General features: G+C 40.6%; 4 protein-coding genes across 7 annotated transcripts in view; 2 read left to right on the forward strand and 2 right to left on the reverse strand.

The window, feature by feature from the left end:
* pdm2 (POU domain protein 2) overlaps positions 1 to 14,833 on the forward strand; it is a 32,301-nt gene extending 17,468 nt beyond the window's left edge. The window contains exons 3-5 of one of the 4 annotated variants that reach the window (XM_017080324.4): positions 124 to 972; positions 9,381 to 9,437; positions 13,381 to 14,833. In XM_017080324.4, the coding sequence (XP_016935813.3) occupies positions 124 to 972; positions 9,381 to 9,437; positions 13,381 to 14,687 (2,213 nt within the window). In that variant the 3' untranslated portion in view covers positions 14,688 to 14,833. Of the gene's footprint in view, positions 1 to 123; positions 973 to 7,184; positions 7,520 to 9,380; positions 9,438 to 13,380 lie in introns of those variants that run through there. The other 3 variants (XM_036812689.3, XM_017080325.4, XM_017080326.4) reach the window with 3 other exon arrangements.
* Positions 14,834 to 21,368: 6,535 nt separating this feature from the next.
* CCT4 (chaperonin containing TCP1 subunit 4) lies at positions 21,369 to 24,153 on the reverse strand. Its single transcript, XM_017080318.4, has 5 exons — positions 23,918 to 24,153; positions 22,595 to 23,247; positions 22,395 to 22,534; positions 21,648 to 22,332; positions 21,369 to 21,585 (listed from the first exon to the last, which is right to left on the reverse strand). The coding sequence occupies exons 1-5, from the start codon at positions 24,021 to 24,023 to the stop codon at positions 21,568 to 21,570; spliced, it is 1,602 nt and encodes a 533-aa protein (XP_016935807.1). The 5' UTR covers positions 24,024 to 24,153; the 3' UTR covers positions 21,369 to 21,567.
* Positions 24,154 to 24,415: 262 nt separating this feature from the next.
* On the forward strand, positions 24,416 to 25,799 carry LOC108014296 (PITH domain-containing protein CG6153). Its single transcript, XM_017080362.4, has 3 exons — positions 24,416 to 24,819; positions 25,311 to 25,501; positions 25,558 to 25,799. The coding sequence occupies exons 1-3, from the start codon at positions 24,500 to 24,502 to the stop codon at positions 25,680 to 25,682; spliced, it is 636 nt and encodes a 211-aa protein (XP_016935851.2). The 5' UTR covers positions 24,416 to 24,499; the 3' UTR covers positions 25,683 to 25,799.
* IFT43 (intraflagellar transport 43) lies at positions 25,722 to 27,115 on the reverse strand. The gene is made up of 5 exons (XM_017080361.4): positions 26,982 to 27,115; positions 26,682 to 26,923; positions 26,599 to 26,625; positions 26,163 to 26,285; positions 25,722 to 26,104 (listed from the first exon to the last, which is right to left on the reverse strand). The coding sequence occupies exons 1-5, from the start codon at positions 27,069 to 27,071 to the stop codon at positions 25,843 to 25,845; spliced, it is 744 nt and encodes a 247-aa protein (XP_016935850.3). The 5' UTR covers positions 27,072 to 27,115; the 3' UTR covers positions 25,722 to 25,842.
* Between the last annotated feature and the right edge of the window lie 2 nt (positions 27,116 to 27,117).

Genomic DNA, 27,117 nt, shown 5'->3' on the forward strand with positions numbered 1-27,117 from the left:
TTTTTAGCCCATTTTATCAGCACTTTTTTGGGCAAATTCTCACTTCATTTCGGCTAGTCTATAAAAATGCAATTGTTTAACCCTTTTCTCCGCTTCTACTTATTTCCCTTCTGTGATTTATAGCGCTGGCTACAAGCTGTCGTGGCAAAACAATATTAAATCCCTGGTATCTAAGGCCTGCCGACGGCATTGGATATCATAATTATAATAGCAACAACGGCGGCAGCGGGGAAATCAACAAGGATGTTGGCCAGCAGATGACTTCCGCATGCGGCGATGGCCAGACATGTCTGCCAGCCCCGTATTTTGGCATGGAGACGCTGGCATCTGTCAAACAGAGACAGAAATCCCTGCCAGACTTTCTAATACCGCTGCACGAAATTATGTTCCAACAACATCATTACCAGCAAAGGACAATGGGCACATTAATTAATAGTCTGCCGCCCAGCTTGGTGGGTGGATATCCCCCCAAAACAGAGACGTTCAAGTCGTTAACCCCGCCGAAACCTCTGCAGCACCACCAGAATCATCAGAACCACCAGAATCACCAGAATCACACCGGCGACCACTCCTTCGTCCGGCACTTTCACGAACGAGATCGCCTCATTCGGGAGCACCAGCTCAAGCAGCAGCAGTTGCGTGACGTGGAGGAAGTCCTCCAGGAGCAGGAGCAGGAGCAGGACTGCCTGGTGGTGGAGCCTGGGAAACCCCAGGAAGTTCCAGCTCAGCTGGAGCATAACCATCATTGGCATGGCGTCGTTTGCGATGCCAACGGCAATGCCACGAGGCTGCTCCACATTACCCCTCCGAAGGCTGGGCCACCACCCCCATTGCCCCCTCAACGACCGCCAGTCAGGGAGGTCCTGCCCCCGAACTCCACATCCTTCCTGGCCATTGTGGAACCACCCAAGGAGCCCAGCGTTTACGAGCAGCCAGCTCAGAATGGGCGACATTGTCGTCCTGCCAACAAAGGTAAGTTTGATGCTCGAATTAATTGTTCAGCGGGGAAGAAAAATGGGGAATGGGTTAGTTAGTCAAGATTATGTGGAAAATATATTCAGTACAGTTATATATTTATATATTAAAAAGATACTTTTGAGAATGAGAGAGATCCGCCAAAAAATCATGAGGGTTAAACGCACAAAATATTTGCTGTCATTAAAAGTTTTTCTAAGTGCAAAACAAATAATTAATATATAGTTATATTTCTTTAATTTAGTAGAGTATAGTATATAATATATTTGTTCGAATTTATAGAAAAATTTACCACTCACTCCAAATTTTTAAAATTCAGTCCGAAAACTTTTTTTAGTGTAGGTAACATTTAAATCAAAAAAACTTAAAATAATTATTAAATAATAATATAATATAAATAATTTTCACATGAGATATACAGCTTTCTTAACCAATTACCTTTAAGTTCTTTCACATAAAAACTTATAGTTATTCAATCTTTTAAAATCTTCTTAAAAGTCATACATTTACTATCATAAAACCATCTTGCCACTAGCAAAATCTAATCCAAGCCAAACCCAAAAGCAAGCACTCAAAAAGCAAAAAATAAAACGAAATTCAACTCAATTACGGGCTCTCAACTTAATACAATACCTTTCTTACTATCACCCACCACAAACCAAGTCGCCAGAACAGAATAGAAAGGGTCCCCCTCAGAATTGCCAACATACAAACTCCATTTAAAATCACTAAAATATTAATAAATTTTACAAAAGTGCGAACAAAATATGCGTGAAAATCCTCAAGTGCACCAGCGCAACCTTTACAACTTTATTTAATGGAATTTAAAACCACTTTGAACGCCCAGTGGGTGGGTGGGTCAGGCTGGGGTCATTTGGTGGGTGGTTGTCGGGTTGTTCGAAAAGGTTGCTTGCGGCGTTCAAAAAACCGAACCACAATTGCATGAGGTAACCTTTGACAGGGACAAAACACAAAAAGCGGAGAAGGAACCCACCCCGCACCGTAGAAAGCAGGGGAAAACCAAAAGAAAAGCTCTGACGAAAACTGGTGTCACTACCAACTGTGACCCGGTACTCTGAGCAGCTTATGGCCAATTGAGCCCCGCCTCGGGGACCAAACTCCGCTGAGGGTGGCCGTAAATCCAATAAAAACGCTTTACAAGCTGTAAGGCAGAGATCATAAATCCATTTTTGTTTTTTACCCACCACCGCCATTTAAATGCGATTTAAATTTTTCCACTGACTCTAAAGTGGTTGCGCAACAACATAAGGGTTAGATTTGCATAAATTTATTCTATCTGGAAACACTGCGATTGAAAAAATGGCGTCGTATATTATATTTCGATTGATGAATCGAGCCCAAAAACTTAAAAGGTACTAAAGATGTATAATAAGTTCACTGAAAATACGCAGAAATCTATTAATATTATAGAAGTTACCGCAAAAAAGAGTTATTTATGGTTTTTATATTAATAGCCTATTGGTATTATTATTTATTTAGACTAAACTATAGTACTTAATAAATTTGTAGTTGGGCGTAAATAAAAAAAACCTTTTAATATGGTGATTGTTTTATACTTTGTGAACACAAGAAAGAGAGCGTAATTTTTGACATTTCATTGGCAATTGGTTATCTGAAATAACTTTTATTTTTGATCCCTAATGTATAAGATCAAGAATGCAAGAAAACAACCCGAAATTATAATTAAACTAGACGAAACTGCAACACATAACTCTTAACTAAAAATAGGAGCTTAACAAGCTATTCAATATATAATATAATAATAATAAAAAGCTTTACGAATATAATATAACGAAACAGATATGTATGTAATTTAATAAATTGATAAAATTGAGTTTCATACTGTGCAATTCTAAGATATAACAAGTTTACCCAACTGTCAGCCGTTACAAAAGCAGAACCCTCTCGAAACTCCGTTCCCTCCAAAAACTTTTCAACTCTTTCCATCTGCTGACCCAAAAATCTTGTACAAAAAACCCACAAAAAACAGCGCGCCAAAATAGTGAAAAGGAACTCGATTAAAGCGAGTGCAAATCGATGAGGAAACCTCAGCAACGGAAATCAATAGAGGAAAAGGACAAAGCAGCCTCTAAATGTCCCTTTACTTCCGCATTTGTAGCGCCGCATCTTCCCTTCTTGGATTATTTATTAACGTTTATTGATTTCGACTTGCCCAGCGGCAATCTGCCACAGAAAATCGCTGTCAATCGGCGCTGCAACCCTTCGCAGAAGACCAAACTCAGATATTTCGACAAAAAATAATGAATTTTCTCCACATTTTTTCCCCGCACAATGCCGAAGAAAATTGCGCGCCGTTTTTTGGGACAGAAAACCGAAGAAAACGACGGAGACTCAAGGGTAAAAATTGAGGATCACTGTCAAGGATTACCCGAGATCTTCCACGGCTTAGCTCTAAGGTAAACTCACGAGGGGTAGCAACCCCTTGGCCTCTGCTACCTAAGGGTGAATGTACCCCAATAATGCGTAATTTTTTAAGGTAAAAATAGCTCAAAATTGAAAGAAATTCAAATTGAACAAAGGCCAATTTTTTGGGTGATTTTTTGTGCGATTTTGTGTCTTTGAGGAGGGTGAGAAAAGGGCACGAGAAATTGCGGTTCCTTTTTTACTTTTTTGGGTGCCGGGACTCTGATTAAGTACGGGATATCTAACGGAATTTTCGCAAAATTTTCTCACAATATTTTTGGGTTAGGAATTGTTGATATATGTGCCTGTTTTTTAACCCATTTTTGGTAAAGAAATTGAAACATCAGAAAAAAACCGTTACTTTTTGAGAAAAAAGTAGAATTTCAAAAAATTCTCATAATACGGAGAAAACAATCTAATTACTGGTTTTGTTTGAAAAAACCCACTAAAAAGTCTATGTTTTTTATGAAAATAATAGCGATTGTTTCACTAAAGAAGGTGGCACTCAAGACTAATAAAATTTCACTTATGAACTTAAAAATCTGTTTTCTTTAGAGTGATTCTTTTGAATATTAAATAGATATTAATATCTATAATCATCAAACGTTAAAGCATCCATTTTTCCGGTATACTTTCCATTAATATTCCCAAATAGAACTGCGCCTTATTTCTACATCTTCAACGCAATGAAAATACATAAAAACCCATGCAGAAACCACCCAACGACGCAAGATATGAACCCCAAGTAGAACCACCGCCCCCAACCACTTAACCCCCATTTTCCCTATCCAAAGCGTACAGCCGACTTGAGGACCGAATGCTAGTCTCGTCTTATTTGCTTAACGCAAATTGGTATGTCATTTTAATGCGTTGCAACAACAGAGATGGCAGAACGAGAAGCGACAGGGAAATGTCGGAGTTTTCACAACCACCCGATATTGTTTGGTTCCGGGTTAGTGCTCCCACTGCCCACCTCCCACTTTCCACGTCCACCCACGATCCTGCCGATGTCCTTGTCCTTGTGCCGTCTGTTTTCGTCATGCAAAGTGTGTGTGGTTTCCACCCAGCCCTCCCTTTTCCTCTAGATTTTCCGGCGATGCTGCCAAGCGTTTATTTTCTTGATTAATTTCAACGCCCAAAACTTCTATGTTGCCATGCACATGTGTGTATCTGGGTGTTGGTCCCCCTTTTTTGGTCCTGTCTGGTGTGTCCAGTGGTGTCCTGGCTGTCTGTGCCGTCCGCTTCTGGCAAATAATCAAATTGCCTAGACACCGCCCAGGAACAACACACAGGGAAACTATCCAAAGTGAGGAACTGTTTATCTTTTGTCTCCCAGTGACAAGTTTAATCAGTAGCAGCGGTAGAGCCAGGACCAAAAAGGATAACTATTGAAATTAGTTTGGGGAGAATCTAACGATTGCTATTGATTTTCCTGCTTTTTTTCTGGTTCTTAAATCATGTTGGCACTTTAATGTGAAGTAATGTGTAAATAGTGGTTGTGAAAACCTATTATTTAGCAGTAAATCAAGAAGTTGTTGTGGGAATGAAATACAAAAATATGTCTGGATCAAAAACATTCGATTGCGAGATGTTCTTACTTTTGTAACTATTTTCTGTTGTAATATGTAAAGTATTAAATAATTTTAAAATGTTTGCTAAATTGATCTTATGAGAAATGTGTGTATATTATTTTAAAAGTCTACCATGATTTTGAAAAATGTATGTACAAAATAACACTAGTTCGCTAGTAAACGAATTTAAAAAAAAACAAGTTGTCTTCAATCAACCAAATAACCTGGGTTTCGGTTTTAGTAATGCTCATTTAAACATAAAACATTTATAATTTTGAAAGGGAACCTTATTTAAATCCTAAATTATATTATGACAAATAATATTTTATGAAACTAACAAGTTGTATTATTCATATTATTATAAATAATATTATATTATTATTCAAAAAGACATACCCGCTTATAGATTGCTTGATTTAATTGCTACTCTCAACATTATTTAATTGTTTTCGGTCCTTGGCTTGCAAAGGAAATCGAGTCCTCAAGGCAAAAACATTAATTTTGCAGTTTTAATTAAAATGCTCCAGACCAAACGGGAAATGGGCCCGAGTCAGCCAGAGGAAAACGGAATGAATTTCCCCCAAGAAAGAATTTTCCCTGTAACTCCCACAAACTTGGGCGAAAAGAGGAAAAAGGAAAGGCAAGTGCAGTCACAGTCATAATCATAAAATGTATGCGCTGTCACCAGGGCTGCAAAGGTCCTTTTCCCTTTGCTTTTCTTTCACAAAAAAGGAGGAAAATAGTACGTGAGCTTGAGTGGGTGGTGTGGGAGGTGGGGAAAGGGTCAGGAACTGGGAGAAAGCGAGAGAGCGCAACAACACTTGTTGTAATTACTCGACCAAGTCTCGGTTCAATGGCTGCGCTGATGTTTATATGAATGAGTTTTGTGTTTATATAATCACACCGAAATGCTCAACGTGATGGGTGGATTGAATGGCAGGATTGCAGGATTCGGAAAACGCAGCCGAAGGATTGTTGGATTCAGTTAAATTGCGAAAAAGGATGCAGTCACACAGTGGATTTTTAAAGGAACTTAAGGTTCAGGATTTGAATCTTACAATTACTTAAATCGTTATTTTGGCTTATACATTCTTGTTTTATCATATAACATTAAACATTTAATTGCATTTTTATTATGAAAACCTTGAAATGCAAACACATTTTTATAAACAACGAAAGCAACAACTTCAAACATTCAAGCCATAGTAAAGAAATATTAAACTCATATGTACATTCATTGTTTGGTATGTAATTATGTTATTAAAACCACGATGTTTATGCATTTGATGCATTTGAATAATACAATTTTAACCTCCTGAATATACATATAACAAACTAAATTGACAATTATTTTGGTCATAATAACATATTGGGTTTAAACATATACCTCTGAGACAGTTTCATTATTGCTAAATTTTTAAAAGATGTTATTAGGAGGTGCTTTACACAGGCAGTTATATATTTTATTTACTATAGTAAGTGCTTATTTAGATTCTCTGCTTGTCCAGAAAGTCTCAGGATACCAATAACAACAAAGGGTGCCGAAATAAAAGTTATTATAGTGAATCTATCCGAACGTAGAGCTCCCAACGTTCCCCTTTAACCAACACATTCAATGTGGCTTATACATAAACTATATACCACAAATGGTATATAAAAACCAGACGACACCTTTCCAGGAGCACATAAAATCCCCCACTTAATTATGATTTACTTGCAACGGAGGAAAAGCGGGTATGCAAAGAAATGCTGCATACTGCGCAGAAGGTCGGAAAATGCATAATACATAGGCCACACCCATCGCGCAGGAGAAGTCAACTCGTGGCCTATGCTAATGCAGGAAAATGTGGAAATGCAGGAAAATGTGAAAGTGCAGGAGAGTGCGACAATGGAGTCCATGGATATTCTGATCAGAATGCAGGCGACAAAGGATACGTTCCACACGCACACATTGAAGCTCGGCTAACGGTGCAGGGTTGATTGTGAGGGAAAATGAGCGAGAGAGTGGTGAGCGGAGAGCGGAGAGGCGGGTGGGGAAAAGTGCCGCTGCAAATCATAAAGCATATCACACACACCAACAGCCGGGCGAGAGAGAGAGGGAGAGGGCAGCGAGTGCGAGCGAGAGACAGCATGCACATAGCGAGAATGCAGCAAAATACGATTCCTCAATTCAGTTTCTAAGTTGCATTCGGCTGAAGAAGTTGAAGCTAGACGGTCCGGTTTTCTGCCTCGTGAAAATAACATAAAAAGCGAGGAGAACAGAACGGAAGAACAGGAAATCGAACATAGAAGAAGCGTAGACTTTCTTCCCCGTGATTGTTTCAAGTGCACATTTAACTTAACTAATTTACAAACATTTTAAAAAACCAAAACTGCAAATATGATGGTGCTACAGCAACAACAACAGCGTCTCTGGGATGCAACAACATCAAATAACACAAACACACCAACACAACAGTCGGCGAATGGGGAAAGCACACCAACAAAAGTTTGCCACCAGGAAAACACAACAACAGCAGCACACACATGTGAGTTTTTCAGGGTTGCAACCCCACAACTAACCGAGGAAGCTTTCAGGCTTGCCAACTGCAATATCCTTTTGCAACATTTTGGAATTATTAGAAGTTTGGAAATGGAATTATAAGTTTTGAAGACGTTTTCATAAAGAAAACAACCATGGTTTTTGGCTTCTCGACTTTTTCTAAAAATTGTTGTGTTTATTTAAATTTGTGTTTTATAAAAAAAAAAAAACGTTTTGCATTGCTTTATAGATTTTTTATACAACACCAATAATAAAAGAAATCAAACCGATTCATCTAACCACATTAAAACCAAATCCCTACCTGATTTACTAGACCCCTGTACCTGTTACCAAAACTTTTCACTTTCTCAAGCAATAAATCCGGTCAGAAAAGGACTAAAGAAACAAACCAGTCCAGAGCAGACAAAGGTCAGCGATGATGATTACACGCCCACACATTATCCCGGGCAGAGGGTCCAGATCAGATGGATAGAGTATAAAGAGGCACACACAATTTCCCTATCAGATGAACGTTTTCATGGCGTTTTGCAATAGATTTGATGCGATGTCCTGCTGCTGACGGGGTCGTTTTTGGGCAGCAGCTGTCCTTGAGCGTCCCACTGTGCGAGCGTGTGATCGTAGTTTTTAGATTTCTTGTGTTTGCATTTGCATCCTGGCAGTGTCCTTTTTACCTGTGTCCGAGACGCTGTCTTTTTTGCCGAGGGCATTTTGCATGACAACAAAGGAGAAAGGAAACGTTTATTTTTCTCCTCATTCCTGGCATTTCCTTCGTTTTTTAGGGGGAAAACTATTTTTCGAGCCTAAGGAGTAGGTAATTTTTTGGGTGGAACAAAGAAAGAGAAACCAAATTAGCCACAAAAGGCAAATTTTGTGTAATTACATCTAAGCCGAAGGTGTGGGTATAAAAAGGGAGAGAAATTCAAACATGCAGATCATGTGCGCAGCCAAAATCCCGAAGATCCTTTGACTAATGCCACTTGTTATCCTGCCAACAAGTGAGGTGTGAGGTCAAACACCGACCCCACCTAAGCCGTCCCCAATCCCACCGGGCAAAACCATTACCCAACCACAAGGACAACGCCAGCCCAATGGCCAATGGGTAATCTGTATATTTATATTGTCCTGCACTGGACATTATGCACGAGGATTCCCCAAGTCAGAGCGTCCTCGCAACAATATATTGTCGTAAAAATATGTTATTTTTTCTGCTGCCCGTTGTCCTTCTCGGGCGAGGATACTACTTTGCTTACGCCCCGAGGGAGCTATAAATTTAATATCTACTTTGCAAAACAAAAAACCAAATGGCACAAAAAAACTTGAGGGAGGTTGAGAGCCAACGGAGGGAAATGGATGAAAGATGGTAAGGATTTTGGGCCAAGTTTTTTATACATTTTGGGATTGAGCAGCTTGAATAGGGTAAATTCTTCTGAATCAAAAAAAGATAGCCATTGAGTCCCCAAAACCAAATGAATACCGAAACTGCGCAATGACTTACAGTGCTTTTCTGTTGTCCATAAAAATTGTGTGAAAACTACTTTAAGCATAATGCAAACCATTCGCACGCGGAAATTGACCCTTAAAAACTTTACACCAGCGAGCACTCAGCTCAAAGCTGGAATCATTTTTGCATGTTATATACGCCATAAGAAATGTGTTATGTCCGAATTCCTAATGGACATTTTACGAGCCAGACATGAAATGAAAACACCCTGACTCGGAGACACCATCCCCACTCCTGTTTTTTAAGAACTGTTTGCCTTGACCAGGAGTACGTGTCATTTGCATTCGAGTTTGCTGGTGACGAGCATTATTAAAAATTCAAAAATATTTTTGTTTTCTCTTTGCAGTTATGCGGCACATGTCCAACTCACCCACTCCGCCCTCACCACTGCGCTCCCTATCAGGTAAATACACTCGTATATATATCTAAAATATGGCTAATCCTTGGCCAGCATTCAGCCAACATGTCCTTTTTATCCTGCTCTCGACTCGTGCCGGAACGTGGCTACTTTGTGGCTAAATTGATTACTCACACGACAGACAATTTTTATAGTTTTCAGTTTTCCTCTTTTTGCAATATGCAATAAACCACGCACCCTTCCCCTCCGCTGCATCCATCCCCTAGCCACATTGGGTTTATTTTAGGGTTTGGCTTAGGTAGTAACTCAGAACTGGAGTTCCGGGCTCTGTTATTGGTAATGAGGCATTAGGTTAGGGCACCTATAATATTTATGGTAGCTGTTGAGGGACCAGCACGTGACCAAAGTGTGACTGAGGACGGGCCAGCAGTCCTCGGGTTGCAATAAGAATGTAGAGGACTCTGAAAGGCCGAACTGCAGATAAATAAATGCAGAAGGTTCTTTACTCAAACTTTTCCAAAAATATGAAAAAAATATGAATTCACCGAATACATTCTTATTTATGGATGTTTTTAGTACAGAGCTATTAAATAATATACAAACAGTTATTCAAATGCACTATAGACATCTTATATAAGAAGGTCAACATAAGATTGTGGTCCAACATTGGAAATAATTAGTACAAACACGCGTTCATTATGCTGCATTGTCCAATTTTATTCAAACTTAAAATCCCCTTAAACCATTTCCACGGAATGCCACCCAAAATCTTTTTTTCACCACCCACCAACAACCTCCCCCGAAAACAACCCCGCATGGAAACAAGCTTAAACTGAAGATCATGCTTCTGAGACCCCTATATGCTCTTTTGAACTCCACCTCCCTCCCCCGTTGACCCTAACACGACCCTCTTCTGTTCGCAAACAAACAGAAATAACAATTTGTCAGAATGTAAATTTCTGCTTTGGCGCATTTAAATGATGGCCCGATGGCAATTATGTAAGGACCCCGAAACCAAGGACAGCAACCCCTAACGAAGTGCAACTAATCTATGCAAAAACATGCATGGAAATCCACCCCATTTGAATAAATGCGGCTCATTAACAGGGTTGCCAATGCCATCCGATAGTAGTTGACAATTAAACTTTCATTTTATTGGTTTACACAAATTAGGCGAGTCAATCGAGCCAAGGGTGCCTAACCCCTCTCTCACCCCTCTTCAGGCCATTATGCATATTCAAATGTTGTCAAAATAAAGGGGGGGAACTCTTTTTCCAAAAAGGGTTGCTTCAACCGCTAAAAAACTCAAGTGCCCTAACATTAGCATCACAGACCCGCAAAAAGGCAAACTGTTGATCCCGGCTCAACCCTGTTTAACATATCATTTGAATAGCGACGAGGTGTGAAGTCGATTGAGGGGTAACGCTGGGCCTAGGGTTACCCTTGCCACCTCGTTTTTTAAAGCACCACTTGTTGAACGATCTCCCCTCGTTTCTTTATTCAAATTGAAAGGATTTGGTTGCGTGAAGTTAATTGAGGCTCTCTGAATGTTCAAAGGGTAATTCAGAAGAGGAAGCGCGTAAAGGATATTATAATCAGCGGTTCTGATTGGGTGCTCTTTATTTTTTGTACCTCAAAAAAACGTTACTCCGAGGGCGTTTCGAGGGCGTTTTGTGTGGCATGCAAACAAGTTGGAAGGAGTCGATAGGCGTGACGAGTTTTTAATGAAGGGTTAAACGAAGCTAATGAAAGTTCCAAGGGTTAAACTTGGAAACACGAAGGTAATGAGCTCTAACTTGAAAACAGAAGGAAACTATCTTATTATTCAAAGTAAGTTACTGTTTCAAGAAAAACTATTGAAGGTACATATTACAATGTGATATTATATGATAATAATGAAGTACAAAATACGTTTTTATGTTCATGAAACACATTTATATAATATTTTTTTATAAATATTTATAAATGTAGCAAAAACATTTAACTTTCTGGAAACTGAACACTTTAAAATCCAGTTTGAGTTATGAAACCGCTTTTTTGCTTAGCTCGTATGTAGATAAACTGCTGAGATATGCAAGGATAATTGGATTGCCAGACTCTGGTTCTCTATCGCTGAAAATCTCTCTCGGTGCACTCTACATATTTTAGGTTGTATCTTTCCCATAAATCGAAACGCACTTTACACTCCCTCTTGGGACAGGGAAAATCAACCCCTAAAAACTGCATGGAAAAGGAGTACACAGAATTCAGAGTTTTCGAATAGAGGCAACACTTCATTTGTCAGTGGAAGCATTCCCACATTGCCATTGTGGCAGGACGAGGAACTTGCATTCACCGAGTAGTCCTCATCAGCAGGATAACACATCTGCCCCGGAGACAGACAAAGCGGCATCACCTGGTTTTGGGTTTCGGAAAATCGAGGCTCGAGGATCGTGGATCGCTCGCTGCAGGCGCATTCCGCTCACAAAGGATCACAACAATGTTTCTTGCCTTGGCTTGAACTTGCTCCCGAGGCTTCTTGACTTTCCTCCTCTATTTCGCCAGGAGCAGAACAACGCAACTTGGAACCCTTTTTTTGGCTGGTCCAATTCTCCACCCAATGGCAAGTTGCATTCTGCTCTAATCCGCAACTCGTGCATTCGAAATTGTAACGAATTTTAAATTCGAAAGTCGGAAGAGGGTTGAAAAATATGCCCAAAAAGGGTGACAAATTTTTGACTAGGCCTAACCCTTAGATGATTTTATTTCTGACTGGTTCCCAATGCGTTTTCAATGGCTAATTTTATTACGGCGTTTTCAACTTTCGTCGTTCTACATAAAGGGAGTCATAAAAACAGCTGCCCACATGCAATTTATTTGCAAAGTTCCAACGCCCGCATTGGAAATATACTTTGAAAAATGTTCTAATCCGGTGAATCGAGTTTAACATGGGGTTGAATCCGCTTAAAACTATAATTTCTCCTTTTTTTTAAATCGGTTTAGAGCATTACATTCTTTACATCTTTGACAAATGTTTGAAAGTTGATTTCGCATAAAAGGTCAACTGGAAGTATAAAAAATGAGTTAGCTTTTAAATATTTGCTCAATATTAATACTTGACAGCTTCTCTTACTAAATATCCATTCTTTCTTTACAATATTAGAGTGGTTAGAACAGAGATTTTTTGTTCATATTTCTCCTGTCGGAAGTCCCGGACTCATTATTTTATTCCCCACCAAAATCAATATTTTCCTTTAGAAAATTATGAAATCTGAGCTCTTTTCGTTGCTCTACTGCGCATTTATCGGAGACAAAGGATCGAGCTTCCTGTTTGACTCCGCCGTGGCCTCTGATGTATGGCTATTTTTCAATTATTATGCATGATTGGGTTTTCAACAGCGATGTTGGGGGAGGCTGTGGGGACCACAAAGGCGAACCCTTCCGCTTGAGCGTCTATCGTAGCTAACCGCAGGACGCAGACATTGGACAGGATAGCGAAAAAGGATGGGCATTCAATTGGAAGATTGAATAAAATTTGCCTTAAAAAGGCTGAAGAGGAAATGTTTACAGAAAGTCGGTGAATGAATACACTCGTATAGGCATGGAAAATGCATTAGGAGGATTAAAATTCAGGATTAATGGCTTTGAAAAATATTGGTAAACTAACCAGTTAATATAATGTAATTACATTTTCACAACTATTAAATATATTTTTTTACGGATTAAGAATTTCAAAAAAATACAAAGCCTTGTTGTATTCAATTTTTATATTTTCGTATAATTTATTTGCAAAGTTTAGGCCCTTTAAGCCATGTACTTTATACAGTGTATACCCTTAAAAATAGCTTCAGAAATATTGAAAAACTTGCAGAGTCTTTTGGTTAAAATCAAATTATGCCACGCGTGCGTTGACCAGTCCGGCTACTTGAACTTCATTGAGTTGGAAAATTGAAAAGCAAACTACCCACAATCAGTTACTACAAAAAATATCCTTTTCCTTTTCTTGCAGACTGCGGAAAGAGCTTCGAGGAGGAGGAACTGGAGCTGGGCGAAAACTGCGAGATGCCACAGAATCTAAGCAGCAAGCGCCAGGCCAGGGAACTGGATCCGGAGCTGGAAAACGAGGTCCTGGACCTGGCACCGCCCCCCAAGAGATTGGCGGAGAACCAGCTGAAGGCGGAGAGGGAGGAGGAAGCGGTGGCCAGTGCCATTCCGCCGCAGCCCATGGGATTTGCCCCCGAGGAAATGCACCAGGCTCTACAGTTGCAGCTGCACAGCTACATCGAAATGGTCCGCCAACTGGCTCCGGAGGCCTTCCCCAATCCCAACCTGGCCACGCAGTTCCTGCTCCAGAACTCCCTGCAAGCCCTGGCGCAGTTCCAGGCCCTCCAGCAGATTAAGCAGCAGCAGAGGGAGGATCCTCTGCCCAGCTACTCCACTCCCCTGGCGAAATCGCCTCTAAGAAGTCCCTCGCTGAGTCCTGTGCCCAGGCACAGCAAGTCCCAGCAGCGAACTCCGCCCAATTCGATGACTGCCAACTCCCTGGGATTCAGTAGCGCCGTGATGACGCCGAACACGCCTAGCATGCAGCAGCAGCAACTGCAGCAGAGCACTCCCAAACCCTCCAGCGGCCTCACCGTGGCCTCCGCCATGGCCAAGCTGGAGCAGTCGCCCGAGGAAACCACCGACCTGGAGGAGCTCGAGCAGTTCGCCAAGACCTTCAAGCAGCGGCGGATCAAGCTGGGCTTCACCCAGGGCGACGTGGGCCTGGCCATGGGCAAGCTCTACAGCAACGACTTCTCGCAGACCACGATCTCCCGCTTTGAGGCCCTCAATCTGAGCTTCAAGAACATGTGCAAGCTGAAGCCGCTGCTGCAGAAGTGGCTGGAGGATGCGGACAGCAGTGTGGCCAAGTCGGGCGGCGGTGTGTTCAACATCAACACGATGACCAGCACCTTGAGCAGCACTCCGGAGAGCATCCTGGGACGCAGGCGCAAGAAGCGCACCTCCATCGAGACCACGGTGCGGACCACTCTGGAGAAGGCCTTCCTGATGAACTGCAAGCCCACGTCGGAGGAGATCACCCAGCTGTCCGAGCGCCTGAACATGGACAAGGAGGTGATCCGGGTGTGGTTCTGCAATCGCCGCCAGAAGGAGAAGCGCATCAATCCCTCGCTGGATCTGGACAGTCCCACGGGCACTCCCCTGAGCAGTCATGCCTTTGGCTACCCACCCCAGGCCCTGAACATGTCCCACATGCAACTGGAGGCTGGGTCGGGCTCTTTCTGCGGCAGCTCCATCAGCTCCGGGGAATAGGAACACCCGGCACACCAAAGCAACCTTGTACATAGTCAGCTTATACTCCAAACTCTTCCACGACATTCCACAAGCCACTCTCTCCATATCAAATGCAAACAATGCCATGGATGTATTTAGTAAACTAGGTGATAGCCAGTCGTATCAGAAAATGAGTACAGTCGTATCATTACGAATTTATGAGTACATATAGTTCCACACTACCTATTCGTATCTGTATGCATATAGAGTTCCTAGTTCTAACTATCCCCCAATGCCATACATGTATCTGTTGTGTCCTATATCCACTATGCCACAAATCAATTCCCCTAGTTATACTTAATGTGTATTGACTTAGATGTGTATGTGTACCGATGTTGTTGTACGATGTCCAATTGTAAATTGATCTTGAACACACTTAGATCCTAACATCCAAAAATTTCAATAAAATTATTCCGATAAAATAATTTATAAAAAAAAGTAAAGTTTATTTTTCTTTTAATGGGAGTTTTAATAAACGATATAAAATTGATAGAAAGAAAAATCCCACGTCTTTGGAAATAAACAAGGTAAGTTCTATAAGAAAATTGTACGGAATGCATCGATTAAATAGAGATTCTAAGAAATTTTCACTATGGTTTGGTAAAATAATAATATGGCAACGAAACCGAACCGTCAGCTATAAATATACCTTAGCCATTTTGAAATGGTGTAACTCTATTATAGCGACCCTACGAAATAAATTATGCTTTTTCATAACAAAATTAATAATTTGGGTGATTATAATAGCTAAGTTAAAATGCATAACCATTTATTAGTTGGTTTAATTTTAATGAAATCGCTATTATTTCAAGCAAGAAAACGGACCTCAGATTATTATTCAATTAGCCAGCGCTTTGGGTTGATTGCCAGTCGTGAGCCATCTAAAACCCCACTCGAATCTCATTAGGCACCGCCTAAATAAATATTGAACGAGATATTTAGTTAACTGATTTCCTTGGCCCGCTCCGAAAGCGTTTGCCAGCCACGCGACAAAGGCAAACACGACCATTTTTTAATAAACTTCCTGGCAAACGCGGGCCAAGGCAGAAGGGATTCGAAGGACCCACACCAGCAACCCCTTTTATTTTTTTGGTTGTCGAGTGTGGATTTGTTGGATAAGAAATCACTTCATCTTTTTGGGCCCGGCGACAGTCAATATGGCAGCCCAGACAGAAACCCTTATTTGTATATCGAGGCAAGCGTGTAAATCCTTTTTTGGCAACCCCCAACCCCGATCCCTCATCCCGTATTCCCCACCCTTCCGAAGTTTGCCGGGCTCTGATTCGTTTAGGGCACGAATCTCTAAAAAACGGAAAGAGTTGGGGAAGGGAAAGGGTTCGTGCCATCAATTCACACATAGTTATGTCATATGGTCCTCGCTCCGGTGGTTGATTTCGGTCTTGTTCTGGTTCTAGTTCCTGTTGTTTGCCGTTTTCGGTCCCCGATGTGGGCAGTGGAAGTATTTTATGTTGTCCCAGTTGTATCTTTTTGGAATCGCTTAAGCAAGTCAAGTCCTTCATGGAGATATCTTAATGGAAGTGTGCCAATAAATTAGGTAAATGGTGTTGTAGGGGAATGGAAGGTACTCGTATGCGAAGAACTTCTTTTAGCCACTACATTGTTTTCAGTACATAGCTTAAAGCAGCAAATCAAATTTTATTTTAAACATATTTTGCGACATTTCAAAAATAAGTTATACAGGAAATGTTGATCTAGAAATGTTTTGATCTACAGGTATCCGTGTAATTAACAAATTATTTAAGAAATAGTTCTGTCCAAAAAAAAACAGATTTAGAATAAAACGTAAAAATTTCAACAATCTTTTTTTAGAGGACACAAAACAGGGGAAAAGTACAGATTTAAAAAAAATATAAGAGTCTAATACAGATTATAAGGCTAAATCAAGAACAAGAACAGCAGACCTGTCCTGAAAAGAAACAGTCACTATTGGACGTCGGAATCAATGAGAAATATGTTTCTCAAAATAAGATTTCCAACAATATTTGATTGGCAAAAAAATATTTTCATAAAATTATAAGTTTGTATGAAAAATTCGAAAGCAATCTGAATTGCGTAAGAATCGAGTCTTAAGCAAGTTTCCAATTACAGTGATGTATGGCCGAAGAAATGTATTTTACAATATACCCTACACATTACATTTGAGGTTACTTATTTCTTTATGAATTGTGTTTCAGACCTGATTTATTCCAAGTAATGGGTTCTATGCCTTGGTTTCAAAAGTAATGGTATGTATTACAGTCAAACGGAAATTCTTGCATTTATCATTTAGTCCTCCACCATATTCGTTTAAAACTTGACGATTCACTTGCCCGCAGCTGTCCAGAGTAGCGAATAAATTTTTAATCTGGCCAGAAGTGAAATCTCGACCAGAATGCTTACCCTATTTAATTTGCAGGCCATCGCCCACACACTCGAGCTCACATCAAACGGCGGCCAAAGGAAAAGCCCATCGATGCCGGCACTCACACTTAATTGGCGAGCACTCGAATCTCGGCTTGGGGGCTTGGGACTGGGACTCTTTGAATGTTATCAGTCCTGTGCAGACGACGGCTGTCCATTCCCAATAGCCAAAAGGGAAAATAGAATGGAAACGGACGCAAAATGGCTTTGAGCAATTTCGGTTTTCAATGGGGGAAACTTCAATTGCATTGGTCATATTCAAAGTGCCCTAAGCCTGAGCTGGTCAAAATGGGTTGATAAGCCCCGTAGGTCATTCAGGGGGTTCCCCGGTGGTTGCAGATCCTTCGACCGAGATTTCATTCAGGTTTCTTTTGATAGATTTCCTTTCGGCAAACAGGCAAACATTTGCTGCATTTGCAAATTGAATTTTCTCTCCGGGAAATGTTTCATTTTCCTTTCGCCCGCTTCATTTATAACAATTTAATGAAATTTTCGAATGCGTTTTCATAATATTGTCGTTGTCCTGCCATCATTAATCACTCGCCACTTGGCAGGACTAACGAAAATTAAGTTTCCCATATGCTTTTCCTTCTTTCTTTATGCTTTTTCCAGTTTTTCTTCTTTGAGTGGCATGAAATAGATGGCTGTGTTTTGTTAAACAGACCTATTAAATGTTAAAGTTATGAAACAAGTATCTATTCATTTTGTTGAACTTATGATGAGTGATCATACTAACTATAGAAAGATGTTGTTTATAATGCTTGAAATTAAATTTGAGAGACCCTTGGTATATTAAATATATTTTGGATTCGCAGTTTTAATAGACAGTTAGTCAGTGGAAACATTTATTAAACTGATAAAACTGATAGTACGGATTTAATCAAGTTAGCTTTCCTTGGATAGTGACGTTCATATTTCTTTAAACACCCTTAAATACCAATAAATACCTGTTTTTACTATAAGGAAAAACAATTTTTGGCGTCTCGTTATAAAATAAAATTGTATTTGTGTTTTATTTCTGGTGTTTATATGTTATTTCTTATACATTTATAATTATTATAGGTTAGCTAAGCTTGATGTCCTTCTATTTTATGTCCCTGCCGTTTTAATGTATTTTTTAAAATTGCCTTTGTCCCTCCTCAAATGTTTGATACTCGAGATGTGAGATACCAGACGTTGGTAATTTGGGATGAGTTTGGCGAAATAAAAAGTGCTCGCAAATTATATGGCGAACATATGTTAAATTTCTGCGTGACTGGCTGACAATTTGGTGCTTTGAATTTCAATTCGGCTAACGAAAATAAGAGGAACAAGGACATCGGGGACACACCCCTTTTCGCCCGAGTGGAGAACATAAGACTTGTGCAAACATTTGGCCAAAAACAACAGCAGCGGGGGAAACACAATTGAATTACAATGAAAATATGAAATGAGCAAAAAGTAGATGAAGAAAATCGCATACAAAAATTAAGCAAACAGGCGAAACAAAGGAAAAACCCCCGAAATGAAAAGTTTCAAAAGTGTGGGCCACTGGCTCCTGCAAATAGCTCGGGAAAAAAGCGCAAATTCAATATTTGCACAAGAAACAAATGGGAACGAGGACGTGGACGACAATGCCCCAAGACAGTCGAGCAAATAGCTAAAAAAGTAACAGAAAATAAAACAAATAACATGGATGGAAGCTGCTTGAATCGAATATTTCAATGCCCTTATATATGTTATTTTATTGCTCGGACATTTTCATAAAAGTATGCTATATCTGATTGAATGTAAATCTTAATTTTAAATTAAACATACTTCTTCTATAAAAGGTTAAAACCAAAAGTCCTTCTTATAATAAATGGCATTTATTATATTTAATATATATATATAGTAAAAGCCTTCTATACCTCGTAAGATCTAAAGAAACGATATAATATTCTTACCATACAATTGTGGCAAAAGCAGAGAACGTTTCCTGATTTTACCACCCTCTTCAATCCAAAATGGAAAACCCAAATCAATGGCCGCTGGAGAAAACCCAAATTTTAAAATGAAAAAATTTGCATGCGACCATAAAGGCTGAGGGAAATCCTCCCCGGGAAGTTTTCAACAGCCAATTAGAACTTAGAGAGAACAGCTTTTATGAGGCTCGAAAATCAAAGGCAATCAAGGGCGTGATCCGAAATCAACACCATCTCGGCCAGATGGGTGGTGGGAGATAGTGGGATGGAAAACTTGATCCCTTTGACATGTTTACACATTTAATTAACTTACACGCGCCGAAAGTTTCCGGAAACGAGAGATAGTCCCCATCTAATCACACCCAAGCGTAATCCCAACCCGCATAAAGTTCCGAAATGGGGCTAAGAAAACAAAAGGATAAACCCTTTTCCTGGCTTTTTTGACAATTTGAAACCAGTTCAAGTGGTTTAATCATTTAACGCACATCATAAAAATCGCATCAAGTGATTTTTATTTACACGCCCAGGACAAAAAGGAACCCCAAAACGAACGGGGGTGTAAGATTGGGGCGGGGTGTGAAATGGGTGGGGTTCAGCCAACCCTTTGAAATCCAAGGTGGTGGCTGAAAACGAGGAAAATGATTTCACACATTAGAGAAGGATACGGTTAGTTGATAACCATTTAGTTTGACCTGAATTCAAAAGGAGTTCGGGTATACTTTCTAAAGAGGGAATCTTCGGAATTAACTAAAAACACTGCTGCTCCTCTGCTATAGCCTTCTTCAACTGTTTCATCCTGAAATAAATTTAATTTTCTGTTAAACATAATTTGAAATGAATTTAAAACTAAAAAACACAATTTAAAAAAATTGTTTTGCAAAGTTGCACAAAAATGTTTACTCAGTGACTCTTAAAGATTCAATTACAATCCAAAAAGAAGATAGAACGCTAAAGTCGATGCGATCGACTATCAAATACCCGTTACTCAGTTAAGGGGACTGCAAGGGAGATGGGGATATACAAAGCGATCATTACCATGATTGCACAAATTATAGTCCTATTTAAATATATTTGTAGCATGTAGATATATATTGACAATCAAAAGAGAAACCAATTTACTTTTTAGAAAATCTTCATAAATATAGAGCGGGCGTAGAACCCTGCTGAAATAAACAGGCGCTGCGAGCTGCAAGAACCTTAAGAATCTGCATGCCAAATCTAAAATTTGTAGCTTTTATAGTTTCTGAGATCGCAGCATTCGTACGGATTGGCAGACAGACGGACATGACTATTTGGACTCGGCAAGTGATCCTAATCAAGAATATATATACTTTATAGGGTCGAAAACGCTACCATCTACCTGTTACTGTTACTTTTGTAGTATACCCTTCTACTTTAGGAGTAACGGGTGTAATAATGGCCAAGTTATATTCTCACCCAAAATAATCGATTTTACTTGACAAAAAAACTCCCAACCTGGTGCAGTGCATCCTTAAAATTATTTAAAAAGATTTTAAAATACTGATATCAATCAATATAACCTATTTAAATTCCTATTTCAATGTCCTTCCATCATTTTGTACTGTTTACTAAGCCATTTTATTAATATATTATATTTATCAAAATCAGTATTTTTAAAACTTTTCCACATGAATAATGACTGAATGTTCGAGTAATTTTTCAGCATTTATATTATTGTTTACGCGCGACCGACAAGTGAATAAAATTCTTAACTGTTTTCTTTGTTACTAAACAATTTGCACTGTATTCTTCGGAAAGTATGTAATCAAATTTGAAAATATGGGCGTAACGAACGTGTGCGGCTTGTGGGCGTTAGAGTGTTAAAATAAACTTGCGTTGCGCAAGAATCTTAGTCCCAACCATTTTTTAGGTTTAATAGTTTTTGAGATCTCTGCGTTTATACGGACGGACAGGTGGAAATGGATATATCGACTCGGCTAGTGATCCTGATCAAGATATTATACTTTATTAGGTCAAAAAAGCTTTTTCTACTTATTTTCGAAGAATACATTATATCCTTTTACTCAACGAGTAACGGGTATAAAAATGTAATTTTTGCGATTATAATGGATTAATAACACAAAGTTATAGAGCGAAACAACCAGAATTGCGTATTATATGAAAAACTTATTGAGTCGACAGTCCATCCTACTTTTAAAACAGTGTTTACGAATTTCAACTCGTACTATTCCGAATTTTTATAAGTTCAAAGCATTCGAACCGTTGTGATATACACATAAAGGTACATTATTTTACAAATGAAATACAAAACAAATTGTTTGGGTTGTGTTAGCGAAGTATTTAATCATTTAGTTTTGTTTTTAAATACATATTAAGCTGGTAAGGCGTAGTGTTTATGTGAATTTTATTCAAAATTTAATGCGAATTCGCATAATGGGTATAAGATGTGAGGGATTAGATGAAAATGCTTTAAGATTGATCAGAGACAGGCAATCGAAGGCGAGTCACAATGCTTAACTGAAGGTGTTGACCTGAAAGAAAAGGTGATACTGATTAACAACCAAGGAAATTATTAATTGAATATATGACTTACAATATCGTCGATCTTCAAGATCGAGCGAATCGTCTCCGTGGCCAAGGTGATCGATGAAATACTGACCAGCAGGGGTTGTACCACGTTCTCAGCGAAAATGTCTGTGATGGCGCCCTTGCGCACATTAATACCAGCGTTCTTTTCACCTTGGGCGTGGCGGTTGCGCAGCTCTGTGACCGTGGCAATGGGGTTCAAGCCGGCGTTCTCGGCCAGAGTCGAAGGAATGACCTCCAGGGCATCGGCAAATGCGCGGAAGCAGTAAGCATCCACACCCTCCACAGTTTGAGCCAAAGCAGCCAACTGCAGCGCCATCTCAATCTCCGGCGCACCACCGCCGACAATCTGGGCACGCAATTTCACCAGGCAACGCACCACACAGAGGGCATCGTGCAGGGAGCGAGCAGCCTCCTCAAGCACCAGCTTGTTAGATCCGCGGCAGATGATCGACACCGTGCGTCCCATGTTCTGGATGCCCGTGATCTTCACAAACTTGTTGGTGCCACTGGCCACCTCCTCGACCAAGTCTGCGCTGGACAGGTTCTCGGCTGTGAAGTGATCCAGGGAGGCGATTGGCCGGCAGTGCAGAGTCTTGCACACGAACTCAATGTCCTCGCGCTCCACATCCTTGACCACCAGGCACTTGATCTTGTCCAAAAAGTGCTGAGCCAGGTCAGAAACAGCATCGCTATGGGTGAAACGAAAAACTATGAGCCCAAGGTGAGCAAGGTGGAAGTGAGCTGCACCTACCGCAGAATAGACTTCTGAACCAGCAGGACATTGCATCCGGTCTTCTTGATCTGCTTGACAATGTTGAGGATGTACGAACGCTCCTCCTTCAAGACACGATCCATGGCAGCGTAGTCTGACACAATCACGTTGTGATCCATCTGTAAAATATGACGTGTGAATGAAAAAGGGAATCGATATAAGTGTAGGTAACTACTCACATCGGTCTTGGGTGCCGAAATGCAGAACTGAATAAGACCAATCTTGGCCTTCTCGACGCGCTTGGGAGCGTTGGATCCGGCAGAGCGGCAGGTGAAGACCAAGCCATCGACCAGCTCGGTGTCCTCAACAGTACCGCCCAGGCTGGAGATGACCTTGATGTTCTTGAGATCCACAGAGGTCTCCTTGCCGGGGTCTGTGACCTTCAACACGGCATCCACGGCGATGGGGGCCAGCAGGCTGCTCTGCTGCGACACCACCTTGGAGTTGAGCGAGGTGGAGGCACTCTTGATCAGCGTCTCGCGGTCGTTGAGCTCGATGGGCGTGGACATCTGTTTAAGGATCTCCACGGCCTTGTTGGAGCAGCGCTGGAACGAGTCCGAGATGGCCGTGGGATGCAGGCCCTTCTGCAGCAGCTTCTCGCAGGCCTCCAGCAGAGCGCCGGCAATGACCACCACGGAGGTGGTGCCGTCGCCAGCGGCCACGTCCTGGGCACGGGACAGCTCCACCAACATCTTGGCGGCCGGATGCAGCACGTTCATCTGCTTCAGGATGGTGGCTCCGTCGTTGGTGATGGAAACTTCGCCGTTGGCTGCCTGGATCATCTTGTCCATGCCGCGCGGGCCCAAACTGGTGCGGATTGCATCGGAGACAGCTGAAAGGGAGAAAAGTTATTTTTAGTTGATAATACTTCTTAGAAAATTTTGTAAAATTTAAGTATAATTAAATTTCCAGCGAAATTTTTAATTATCTTTCAATTATAAGTTAACCGGTTTTAGCTTTCATGGTCGACAATAAAACTATTTACAAAATACTAGCTTGAACCCACATGAATATATAAAATACAAAGGAGATTTTTGATTTATAGTATTACATCCATTCAGTTATTAAAAATATGTAAGCATGTGCTCAGTTCCACCCGCAATGCTCCAACGTCGCATGACTAATCGGAACATAAACAGATGTGCTGAACTATACTTACCTTAGCGGTTTACAACTATAATGTATTAGTGAAGTGGACTAACTTCGTCTTAGACAGAAAAAACTTCATTTCTTGGCTAAACTAACCCTAGAAGGGTATTAGAAACCTTAAATTTTCACCGCTCAATTCATCACATGAGTAATGCTCGCTCTTCTTCTTCCGCCCAGAAGTTTCCAGACAGCCGGCATCCAACTGCGATTTTCATTGGCCATTTGGTCGGCAATTTCGGCATAACACTGGTCAAAAGTCGATTTAGCGGAGGCCTAACTTCATAAATAGTCCGTGGGAGAGCATTTTCTTCCTCAGACCTCCCTAACTTCGGTTAATTTCCACATTTTCTCACCTTTGGCCGCCTGGATGTTGGACAAACGCACGTCCGTGGGCTTCGACTTGTCCTTGAAGGCCTTCGCCGTGGGCTTGATGTTAACCGACTTTGCCTTGGGCGCCATTGGATCGTTAAGTTATAGTTTTAAGCAAAGCACAATTTCCACACCAAATTCACGCGATACAATTATTCCCACACTAAAATTCACAGCGGAAGCAAAACGGAAGAAGAAGACGGGCTAGGGGTGAGCAGAAAATAGTGTGGCTGCGTCTGTCGTCGTGACTATCGTACTGCGATAGTTCCTTCACTACTTGCAGGAACATCAATCTCCCAAAATTGGCCAAATCCTCGCACGATGTAATCAAAGATACGAAAGCGAGGTCGAGTACTTTCAAGGGTCAATAAGTACCTCCAAGGGAGTACCTTTTCCCAGAAGATTGTGGGCTGTAGTTTGAAAACCAAACACAGTCCAAATCGATAAGACCCACTGTTATCGAACTAACCGTTCTCGGTGAATGGCATTTTGGGGTTACCGTGTTCTTAGTAGTGACTCGGCTGGTTTATTTACGTTTCGATTTTATTAAATTTTAAATTGAAATAATGCCGCACGGACACTCACACGACCATGGCGGATGCAGTCACGAGGCCACGGATGTGGATCACGCCTTGGAAATGGGCATCGAGTACAGTCTTTATACAAAAATCGACCTGGACAACACGGAGTGCCTGAACGAGGAGACGGATGGCCAGGGAAAAAGTGTCTTCAAGCCCTACGAAAAGCGCCAGGACCTCTCCAAATTCGTGCAGAGCGACGCGGACGAGGAGCTTCTGTTCAATATTCCCTTCACCGGCAACGTCAAGCTCAAGGGAATTATCATAAGCGGCGCCAATGACGATTCCCATCCGAACAGGGTCAAAATGTAAGAAAGTGGTACTCACAGAATATTCGTATTGAACATTGAATATGAATATTAAGCTCTCTGAAAAAATATTGATACCAAGTATAGGTACAATTTTTAGTATCCACAAGGATTCATAATTGTTTTTGAAGCTAGCCCGAAAATACATGTATTCCTATTGCTTTAAACAGAGTAGTTGTAGCGCTTGCTAAAGCCAATTTTGAATTGTGTACTGCAAATGTATTTAGAACAACTGCAGCATATTTGTCTAAATATTCTTGAAGACACCTGCTTTAGGTTAAAGATGATTAAATACTACTTAATTAGAAGTTTACAATGTGCTTCCTCCACAGTTCTACAGCTTATCAAAATTCTGGCGACTTAAGAAAGGTCCCCAATAAATCTATATGCAATACTGTTTTCTTATTTTTGGTTTGCTATAGTACCATCGTCCTTTTCTTCAATTTTTGTTATGAGCCTAACAAATTTATTAAATACATATATTATTTCAGCTTTAAGAACCGACCCAGGATGACCTTCGACGATGCCAAAGCTAAGCCCGATCAAGAATTTCACCTTACCCGTGATGCCCGCGGAGAAATCGAGTACTCCCCCAAAGTAGTCACCTTCTCCTCTGTGCACCATCTCTCGTTATACTTCCCCAGCAATTTTGGCGATGACAATACACGCATTTACTACATAGGTAGGTGCCCGCAGAAACCTAGCTAATGTATCACTTAAATCAATCTTTAATTAAAGGTCTTCGCGGAGAGTTCACCGAAGCTCATTATCATGGTGTAACCATCTGCAATTACGAGGCTCGAGCCAATGCCGCAGATCACAAAGATAAGGCGTTCGATGGAGTTGGCAGAGCCATTCAATAAATCAGTAAAAGCGCGTTTTTATAATATTTAAAATTCGAATTGTAATTGAGTATCTCTGTTAAGTATATTTTGTGATCATTTAAGGCAAGAAATGTATTTGTGAGCCCTTAACATTTATATTGAGTATTTGTATTGCACTGAAATTGTAAGGTAAAATACCTTAGGAATATTGTGTGGGGGGTACGACATCAGGGCCTATCTTCATGCCAATGTTTGACGCCTTATCCGAATGGATTTCTGCCGTGACCTCGGTGAAGAGTTTGTCCCACTGCCAGAGATCGTCCTTCTCATTGAGGCTCTCCTGTGGAACCAGGCAATCGGTTAGGATTGAGAGATCAAAGCCGTCCACTGCAGAAAAGGCGTACTGAGAAAGCAAATCGGAATTGGCCTCCTTTAAGACAGCAGATCGAGAAGTGCCCATACTGAAAGTAGTAGGTATTTAGTTACTGTAGTCGACAAAACTTATAATGTAAGGCTTACGTAGGAGGTTCCACTATCTCATTGAGCATTATTTCATCTTTAACATCATCCATGTCGGGGATGACGGGAATGTCATCAGTAGGTATAGAATTTGTAGCAGACTTGGTTTGCCTAAAACGTTCGCTGAAAAATACAAGACAACATTAAAATCTTGTTTTACAAGTGCAAGATGAACTAACTTTTATATATTTTTAAGGAGTTTCAGTCGTATAATTTCTTTTGAATTTATTTACAAAACAATTTAAAATATTTATTTAACCTCCAGAATAGAAAACAAGATTTAAGGGAAATACGTTTTAAACCTGAAACACTCATCTTTGTTTTGATGGAAACTGAAGCGACCGTTAATGCTTATATCAAGAATTTTAAAACTTATTTTAATTCTTAGCCTATTGAATAAACTTTGGAATAATATGGTACTTTTAGATAAACTTACTCATCAAAGGAGTTGTTCTTCTTGGACCTGTGAAGGTACGGAGCAATAAGTAATGAACCTATTGTATGGTGTACCATACTCACTTTAACCCCTTTAGACCCGAATCCGCCCAGCCTCCCGAGATCCGCCTAATGGGTGGACGATGCGACTCGAATTCATTGTTGTAGGTGGACGAGGTGGCCGTGTCCGAGGTTGTGGGTGGAGATCCTGCCTGCACATTCAGGGTGATATCGATGGAAATATCCTTGGAGCCTGCAGGCGCCTGCGAGGACTCCTCCTTCAAGACATCGCGACTCTTGGAGCGCCGACCCTTTCGGGCCGTCGTCTAGGGGTGAAAATTTATCAAAACTTGAGTACACACCTATTTAAACACGGTTTTTCACCTTTCTTATGGTCATCTTGAGTTCTTCGGCCCAGTCCATCATCTTTTGTTTATGTTTTTCCTCAGCGTTTCCTAGGCAACAAGTGGTCATTTTCTCGGTGAGAATGTTCGATTTCCACTGGAGTTTGCCATTCACA

Source organism: Drosophila suzukii, chromosome 2L (assembly GCF_043229965.1).
Source record: "Drosophila suzukii chromosome 2L, CBGP_Dsuzu_IsoJpt1.0, whole genome shotgun sequence".
In the NCBI taxonomy this organism is placed as follows: domain Eukaryota; kingdom Metazoa; phylum Arthropoda; class Insecta; order Diptera; family Drosophilidae; genus Drosophila; species Drosophila suzukii.